The sequence below is a fragment of the Terrapene carolina genome, unplaced genomic scaffold (assembly GCF_002925995.2).
Source record: "Terrapene carolina triunguis isolate 2854851 unplaced genomic scaffold, T_m_triunguis-2.0 Scaffold18244, whole genome shotgun sequence".
In the NCBI taxonomy this organism is placed as follows: domain Eukaryota; kingdom Metazoa; phylum Chordata; order Testudines; family Emydidae; genus Terrapene; species Terrapene triunguis.
The window spans coordinates 1-9,519 of record NW_020682595.1 but is presented as its reverse complement, the minus strand read 5'-3'; the positions used below and the strand labels follow the sequence as shown (position 1 = coordinate 9,519).

The 9,519-nt window shown below is 49.4% G+C and overlaps 1 protein-coding gene across 1 annotated transcript; it reads right to left on the bottom strand.

Annotated features, from left to right (window-relative positions):
* Positions 1–6,833: 6,833 nt before the first annotated feature.
* LOC112124424 (matrix metalloproteinase-9-like) lies at positions 6,834–9,061 on the bottom strand (the record flags this gene model as incomplete). The annotated part of the gene is made up of 4 exons (XM_029913948.1): positions 6,834–6,838; positions 7,654–7,809; positions 8,222–8,386; positions 8,915–9,061. Coding segments are annotated over 4 exons (473 nt in total), but the record flags the coding sequence as incomplete, so codon positions are not given.
* Between the last annotated feature and the right edge of the window lie 458 nt (positions 9,062–9,519).

Below are 9,519 nucleotides of genomic sequence, written 5' to 3'. Positions count from 1 at the left end.
GTAAATGGCCTTAGTTACTTGAAAGCCTTCCTGTGTACGTGTGGGCCAGCCCATGGGGAATGGAGACTAGGGGTCTTACAGTGATATGTGACCATGTCACCTGATAATGAAATCCATCTTAAATCTGGTAATTTTCCATTTAGATGGATGGGTGGGGACCCAGAGAGGCAAAATATTCCTGCCTTGTGCCAAAGCTATAAAAGGGGGTGGAGGAGGACAAAAGAGGTTGCCAGTCATGAGAAACCCCCTGCTTACCATCTGAGATGTCTGCTGAAACTAACAAGGACTGTACCAGGGGAAAGGATTGGGCCCAGACTAGGAAGGAGTCTAGTCTGTGAAAGAAGTTTATTGGAACATCTCTGAGGGTGAGATATTACTTGTAATCAGTTTCTTAATGTATTAAGCTTAGATGTGCGTGTTTTTGCTTTATTTTGCTTGGTGACTTACTTTGTTCTGTCTGTCATTACTTGAAACCACCTAAATCCTACTTTTTATACTCAATAAAATCATTTTTTTCATTAATAAATCCAGAGTAAGTGATTAATACCTGGGGGAGCAAACAGCTGTGCATATCTGTCTATCAGTGATACAGAGGGCAAACAATTACCAATTTACCCTGTATAAGCTTTATACAGAGTAAAATGGATTTATTTGGGGTTTGGATCCCATTGGGAGCTGGGTGTCTGGGTGCTGGAGACAAGTACCTGCTGAGCTGTTTTCAGTTAAGTATGCAGCTTTGAGGGTGTGGCCCAGACCCTGGGTTTGTGTTGCAGCAGGTTGGCATGTCTGGCTCAACAAGTCAGGGTTCTGGAAGTCCCAAGCTGGCAGGGAAAATGGGCTCAGAGGTAATTTCAGCACATCAGGTGACAGTCCCAAGGGGATCTCTGTGACCGAACCCATCACACCTGGTCCAGATAGAGATGCTATAAACAGAGACCATCCCATTGCCCTGTCCTACCTGTCTTAGGCAGGGCAGTAGCTCCACTGATGGTCCCGGTCGTAGTTGTCTGTGCTGGAACACCAGAACTTCCCACTGTCCTCTGCCAGGTTGGTGCAGGTGTGGAATTTAAACTTCTTGTAGATGAAGGGGAAGACACAGGGCTTGTCGTAGTCTGCAGACCAAACACAGCAACAGAAGCAAACACTTTGTTAGATGGTTCCCCATGCAGCTTAGGGCTAGGGGAGAGAGCGCGGCCCCATGACAGGGCGCCAGGCTGAGCAATGAGAGATTTGGGTGCTATGCCTGGCTCTGCTGGGTGACCTTTAGCAAGGTACAGCCCAGTTCCATGCCTCAGTTTCCCCACTTCTGCAACATGGGGCTAATGAGCCAAAGATGCCAAGGGGACAGGCAAAAAAACCCCAACTGTGCAGTTGGGGGTTGCATATGCAAAATGTGTTAGGTGGTTTGTGGGTCCGTGGGAAATCCATTTAGCCAGTTTATACACACACAGGTGGTTAGACACAGCCACACCCCAGATGTGTTTTTGGGGTACATCCTCTGTGGTTATTACGTGCATTAGTCAAGGCCTGTAGATACTAGCCTCAGAGTCACTGAGATCGGGGCCCCATCGCGCCAGGCGCTGCCCAGACACTGAGTCACTGAGATTGGGGCCTCGTTGCGCCGGGCGCTGCCCAGACACAAAATCACCGAGATCGGGGTTGTGCGAGGTGCTGCCCAGACAGATAGAGATGGACAGTCCCTGTCTCAACGTGCTGCCAATCTAAACAGCCAATAGAAGGAGCCCCACCGCTCTAGGGCGATTTGGGGGATGGTTTTAAGAACTGCTGAACAGCTGATACCCATGAACTTCAGCTTGCTCAGCATTTCCTAAGGGGCGGGGTGAGGGGACCAAAAAAACAACCAACCACTTCCTAACTGACTCACTCAAGGAGTCTATGAAAGAGCCAGGAATTGACCCAGACCTCGATGAGCCAAACACCTTAACCACAAGGCTCAGCTTCCTCCGTCCCCTGTCCTACCTGGCGTGGAGCAGTAAGTCCACTTCTTGTCCACGTTGTAAGTCCTGGTGGTGCTGCACCACAGTTTTCCCGAGCTGTCCCCGTCGCTGATGCAGGTGTAGTGCACTTGTTTGTTATAGATGAAGGGGAACGCACAGCTCTTTCCTGGCGCGTTCCCACCCAGAACTAGGGATGCAAAGGGAGGTGGTTATAGACACCGCCAACACGTTCACCTGCCTATGGACTAATGGCTCCCCCATCCCACTATGACCCAGCCACTCATCACCAACAGCCAAGAAATCTCAGGTAAGTTTTCATGGATTCATAGATTCCATGACCAGATGGGTCCACTGGGATCATCTAGTCTGAAGTCCTGTGGAACACAGGCCAGTGAATGTTCCCCGATTCTCTCTGTGTTGAACCCAATAACTTGGGTTTCACTCAAGTATCTTCTAGAACGGCATCCGGTCTGGATTTGAAGACATCATCATGGCTAAAGCATCTTCCAGGAGGGCCAACAGGAATCTGGCTTCCCAAAACCCACTGACTCTATCGCTTCTGGATCTGATTCTATGGCTGCTCCTTGACCCTGGCCTTGAAACTTTCCTGAAGGAATCCTTAGAGGCTCATTCAGCTGGTGGGAGGGGCGTGTTGAAAGCCAGGATCCCACCCATCAATCAGGTAGACTCCCATTGCCCAACTCCCATTGGCATCCAAGTGTCACAACTTCTTATTGGCTCAGGAGCACAGCAGAGAGGTGATGTGATCATACAGGTGATCCGGAGGCTCCTGGACATAGAGGTGGGTGAAACTTTTCAGATAAAATGTTTTTGGCTAAAAGTACAGAGTCAGTGAAACCAAAATATATTGTGAAAGCATGTCAGTTGTGTGGGATTGTTCATGTTGAAAAAATGACCAAAAACATTCAGAAAAAGTTAATTCTTCAACCTGAAACAACTTCTGCTTTCAAAATTTCCTTCTATTTTATTAAAACTGAAATTTAGATAGTTTAAAAAATGTTCAAAATTTAAATGAAATGTTCTTTTCACCCCAAAGGGATTTCCCCCCCTAAATTTTCAATCAATGAAAATTTTTTAAAAATTAATTTTCGGGATTCCCCCCAAAATAATTTTGTTTCCTGTTTTTTTTAATTCACCAAAAGTTTTAAAGAAAATTTCAATTCCAGGATCCACCCAAAATGGTTCCCCCCCCCCCCCGATCTTTCAAATCACAGAACATTTCCAACATGTTTGTTTCTGGGATTCTCCCAAAACACATTGTCCCCCAATTTTTTTTGATTCATTGAAAACTGGAATATTTCATTTTCTGGATAACCCGAGACTGGGCTGGGACAGGAACCTGGATTTCCAAATCCCACTGAGGTCAGACCCTCCATCATTTCTGGATCTGATTCTATGGCTGCTCCTAGACCCTGGCATCGAACCTTTCCTGAAGGAATCCTTAGAGGCTCCTTCAGCTGCTAGGAGGGGTGTGTTGTAAGCCAGGATCCCACCCACCAATCAGGTAGACTCCCACTGCCCAACTCCCACTGGTACCAAAGTGTCACAACTCCTCATTGGCTCAGGGGCACAGCAGAGAGGTGATGAGATCATACAGGAGATCTGGAGGCGCCTGGGTAACTTGGCAAATAGAGGTTGATGAAACTTTTCAGATTAAATGTTTTTGGCAAAAAGTACAGATTTGGTGAAGCCAAAATGTGTAGTGAGGGATTGTTCATGTTGGAAAAACGACCAAAAATTCAGAAAGAGTCGATTCTTCAATTTGAAACAACATCTGCTTTCAAAATCTCCTATTTTATTAAAACCAAAATTTAGAAAGTTTAAAAAATGCTCAAAATTGAAATGAAATGTTCCATTAAACCCAAAGGGATTTTTTTCCTCAAATTTTCAGTTCAATGAAAATTTTTAAAAATTAATTTTTGGGATCCACCCAAAACAATTTTGTTTCCTGATTTTTTAATTCACAATAAGTATTGAAGAAAATTTCAATTCCAGGATCCACCCAAAATGTTTTTTTCCCCGATCTTTCAAATGATAGAAAATTACAAACAAATTTGTTTCTGGGATCCTCCCAAAACACATTGTCCCCCGATTTTTTTGATTAATTAAAAACTGTGAAATGTTTCATTTTCTGGACAACCCAAGACAAACGTTTTTCTAATTTTTTTAACTCTCTGCAAATTTCAGAAATTTCATTTTAGGAATACACTCAAAACCATTTTTCTGACTTTGCAATGAAATGACAATTTTAAAAAAAATGAACTTTCATGATCTACCTGAAATTATCTCCCCCTCCCAATTTTTTGATTCACTGACAATTTCAAAAAATTCATTTTCATGGCAATCCATGACAAGCTCGTCCCCTAGCCTGATTTTTCAGAATCACCAGAAAACCAGATCTGCCCCAGAGGGAATATACAAAGAGACTGGATACATTACTGATATCTGGACAGTAGCTCCACAGCTTATCCTGGTTGTAGTTCTGGGTTGTGGCACACCAGAAATTTCCCTTCTTGTCTCCAGCATTCGTGCAGCTGTGAAATAGCTCAGTTTTGTAGATGAAAGGAAACGTGCAGCGCTTGCCACTGGAGTTCCCCCCATAGGCTGCAAAGGCAACAAGTTAATCAGAGTGAACGCCAAAGAGAATGACCGTCATGGCCGTTTTGTTAGCAAAAAAGAAAAGCCGGGGTGTCTCATCTCACTGCTGCGGTGAAACGAAGATAATTTTGTACAGTGGGTGAATGGCGTTGCGCCTAGGAGCATGGGATCACCCCGGGGGCCTATCTAGCCTGGCAATGGCCTCCCATCTCTGACAGCCGCATCACAAGGAGGTGCCAGGCAATCTGGCTGCACAGGGGAAGCCATTTGTAGCACACAGCCCCACCAGGAAGCTCATTTGGCCTGCAAGACTGGGTGACAGCACCCCCTGTGCTAGAGCTCCACGTACCGGCACGTCCTCCACAGACCCTTTCCCTCTGTGTCGACACAGAGCGCTCTGGTCACGGCCGGGACTCACCCTTGCTCAAGCAGAAGCGCCAGAGATGGTCTTTGTCATAGTTGGGAGTGGTAGCACACCAGGGCCTTCCCATCTTGTCATCGACTGCCATACAGCTGTGGTAGATCTTGTCCTTATAGATGAAAGGGAAGACGCAAGGGGAGCTGTCCAAATTTCCCCCTGCAGCTGGTGGAGAAAGAGGCAAGGGAGGAAAGGGTTAAGACAGGGCAGAAGGCAGGACGTAGGGCAGGCGATTTGCTGGGAGAACCGGGCACGAATTTTCCCAACAAAACATTTTTTTTAAGTGGAAAAAATGCCAATTCGTGGGAATCGAAACTGTTTGAGCATTTTGATGAATGTTGCTGGTTTTGACGCATTTCACGACTTGAAAAAAATGTAGAGGGGAAAAAAGCGTGGAAATGTTTAGACGTGTTTGAAATGGGAAAAAAATCTGGGTTCTGGGTTGGGAGCGCCTTTTTATTTTGAAATGCAAGCAGAGTCTGAATGAGCTCTCCCCTGACATCTAGTGGTGAGCTGTGGAAGAGGACTTCAGAAGCTGATCTTGTTTGCATGGACACATCCACCCTGCCTAGGTGCTCAGCATGATGTGATTGCTGGCCCAAATGGTCACTTTTGGCTGGTGTGGCATCCCCAGGCTCCTTGTTATTGGGGCAGGAGTAATAAAGGATTGCTATCCTTGTGTGAACCGAGGGCACTGTACCTGGCATACCCTCAACTGAACAGCACTCACTAGGCAGGGGACATGAGTTCCAAAGCCCAATAAACTGAGAGAGGGTGGGGACAAGTGTTTGTGTGGACTGTGCCCAAGGGCCCCAGACACTCTTTGACCCATCCTCTCTCCATGGTATAATAAAAGAGCTAATTTAGACTCAATTGAGAGTTTTGTTACATGCTGCAGAGCTGAAGTCACTGATACCTCGGTCTAGGTATTAGACTTGCTTTGGGACAGTGACTCTGATGCAAGAGACTGACCCATGTGCACCAGAAGTGAGGCTCCCCCACTAACAGCTGAAATCACTGAGAGCTGTGTTAAGTGGTGGGCCCTGAAGACATCTTAGCGAGTGGCCAGCAGGGCAGCTGGTGGAGAGGGCCAGAGCAGAGCCCCGCAGAGAGGGGCGACGAGTGAGTGCCTGAGCAGTGGAGCAAGTAAGGTGACTCCTTACCCACCCTCCTTCCACCCAGGGTAGGAGGTGAACTCTGCAGATGCACCTCTGAACTCTAGGTCTGCACTGGCCAAGGACAGCAACTGTGAGTGGGTGCAGAGAAGAGATGGGCATGTTAAAGGGACTTTTTGTTGCTGGACTTAAGACCTTGAGGGGAAAAGGACACGGCCCAACTTAGTTGGGGGTGGGTCTTTTGCTCATGGTTTATGTTTATGAACCCTGTTTGTGGTGTTTTCCCAAATTAATGTAGAGTTACTTCCCTCCTTTTATTAAAAGTTTCTTTTCTACACTCAGACTCTGTGCTTGCAAGAGGGGAAGTTTTGGCTCTTAGGGGCGCCCAGGGGGTGGTGTGTAATTGTCCCAGGTCACTGGGTGGGGGCTCGAGCTTGTTCTGTGTTGTATTGTTGAAAAGGAACCCCTAGATACTGAACCCGGCCCTTGTTACTGCCAGCTCTGACTGGCAGAAGGGTTACAGGAATTTAAGCTAATTAGAGTAAAAACAAATTAAAAAAAGAAAAAAAGGTTGAAATTGAAACAGAACATTTCAAAACGAAACTTTTTAACTGAGCCGAACTGAAAGAGAGTTTGGCTTTTCAGTTCATGAATATTTTCGAGGTTTCATTTTTTTCCCCCTCCAACCCAGAGGGGAAAAATGTTGAATTCCCAAAAATATTTCTAGGCTAGGGAAAAGATCCAAGGTGTCAATTGGCAGCACTGGGCAAAATTTTGGTGTGGTTCAATTTGGGCACTGAGATGTTCCTTGCTCCTACAGGACCTATACACAAATGAATGCTTCTTGTCCACTCCTTTTGTTTAGCTGTTCAGATACCACAGTAATGGAGACACACATAGAATAGAATAGAGTAGAATAGAGCATTGCCCAGACACACAGTCATTGAGATCGGGCCCCGTCATGCCCGGTGCTGCATAGAAACAGAGCCAAAACCAGGAATGCTAGCAATTAATTGATCTTTGATTATTAGCAGGTAAATATGCCCAATGGTCTGTGATGGGATGTTAGATGGGGTGGGATCTGAGTTACTACAGAGAATTCTTTCCTGGGTGTCTGGCTGGTGAGTCTTGCCCACATGCTCAGGGTTTAGCTGATCGCCATATTTGGGGTCGGGAAGGAATTTTCCTCCAGGGCAGATTGGCAGAGGCCCTGGAGGTTTTTCGCCTTCCTCTGCAGCTTGGGGCACGGGTCACTTGCTGGAGGATTTTCTGCACCTTGAGGTCTTTAAACCACAAATTGAGGACTTCAATAACTCAGACATAGGTTAGGGGTTTGTTACAGCAGCGGGTGGGTGAGATTCTGTGGCCTGCATTGTGCAGGCGGTCGGACTAGATGATCATAATGGTCCCTTCTGACCTTAAAGTCTATGAGTCTATGAGGAATAGAACGCATGTGTCCTGATTCCCCCCCCCACCTCCCAGTCTGTGTACATACCAGCTGCAAAGCAAACCCACCCCTTAAGCCTCTCCTGGCCCCACATACCTGCCGTGCCGCAGTACCTCCATTTTTGGTCTGCTTCATAGTTGCTCGTGGTGGCACACCAGGGCCGCTTGCTGTCATCCATGGTACAAGCCGTGTACCTCTTGCCTTTGTAGCTGAATGGGAACGTACAGGGCTCCTCCGAGTTCCCGCCAAGCACTGCGGGAGATGGGGCGGGGGAGAGAGATGGGATGTGGGAGACCGAAGAGACAGAGAGCATGCTGGGTAACGCGGCTCACACTCAAATCAGAATCACCACAAGTTGAGCCCATTTCCAGGTAAATAAAACCCCTTGTCTCCCCTGAGCCCCACAGCAGCCTGGCCACTGCCCCCAACAACCGTGGGGTAGTGCAGGGAATGGGGGACTGGGTTATGGGGCACTGGCAGAGCTGTGAGGGGGGTGAGCCCAGGGCTGGGCTAGCTGGGGCTGTGGGTCAGGAGTGAAGAGCACCAGCAGGGCTGGGGGTGAGCCCAGGGCTGGGCTAGCAGGGGCTGTGGGTCAGGAGTGAAGGGCACCAGCAGGGCTGGGTGTGTGGGGGGACACTGGGTGGGGTCCCCGGAGGCACCATACTTGTGTCAGAACAGTAGCTCCAGCGCTGATCCGTGTCGTAGTTTGCCGTGGTGGCGCACCAGGGCTGGGCCCCGTGGCGCTGCTCCGTGATGCAGGTGTGGAAGGTGCTGCCCTTGTACACGAAGGGGAAGAAGCAGGGCTGGCCTTCCGAGTTCCCCCCATAGGCTGAGTGGAAACACAGACAGGGATTGTCAGGGGGTGGGACACCCTGGGTTTAGTGCAGACGGGTGCGGACCCCTCACCCCACCCTGGGCAGAGCCTGGGGGGGGGGGTAAGGCCCACCAGAGATGGGGACTCTGCTGCCACCCTGCAAGGGTCTGACCCATAGACAGACAGACAGATGGGCGGGGTTGTATTGGGCTAATCAGACAGACCAACTGGGTGGCTCTGCCCTGCCCAGCTCTGGAGACATCGCTGGGGCAGGTGGTAGGAAGACAGTGGCCGAGCACCTGGACATTGGCCAGACCCGCCAGCTCTGGGCATGTGGAATCACAAACGGGGAACATGACGCTCCTCCATGCTGCCCGGTGCTGTGCCCGGTTCCCATCCCATCCGCTGGCTCTTCCCCATCCCCATCCTGTCTTGGGGCTGCCCCCCATCCCTGAACCGTGCCCCAGCTACCCCCTTTCCCCATCCCATCCCCCGGCTTCCCTCCCATCCCGTCCCCCAGCTGTCCCACCCCTGGCTGCTCACTCTCCTCGGAGCAGACCCTGTAGGCCTTGTCCTGGTCGTAGTTGGCGGTGGTGGCGCACCAGGGCCGGTCACTGTCCTCGGTTGTGCAGGCCGTGTAGACCTTGCCCTTGTAGGTGAAGGGGAAGACACAGGGGGCAGGGTCCGCACCTGGCCATGAACAAGGGGCAGAGATCAGAAAAGGGGGCAACGGCTGCCAGGGGGCCCCTCAAAGCCTAGCAGGGAGAGCCCTGGCAGGGGTCAGGATGCCTGGGTTCTAGCCACAGCTCAGGGAGGAAAGGGGACATTGTGGTTTGAGCAGGGGGGCTGAGAGCCAGAACTCCTGGGTTCTCTCCCTGGCTCTGGGAGGGGAGGGGGTCTGGTGGGGGGGGCCTGGGGGCCAGGACTCCTGCTGTCCATCTCCGACCTCCTGCCAGGCTGGTATATTTCACACTGCTTTACAAAACACACTGTGCTACTCTAAACAATGACAGCACATCCCTCCACACACACTGCACTACACATGTGTGACAAAGTGGGACTGTTCTTAATGTTTCCTCTGAATACTGTGTGGGTGCCTCGGTTTCCCCTATGCATTTCTTAAGTCTCTAGGTGGTGGGGAAAGGCCA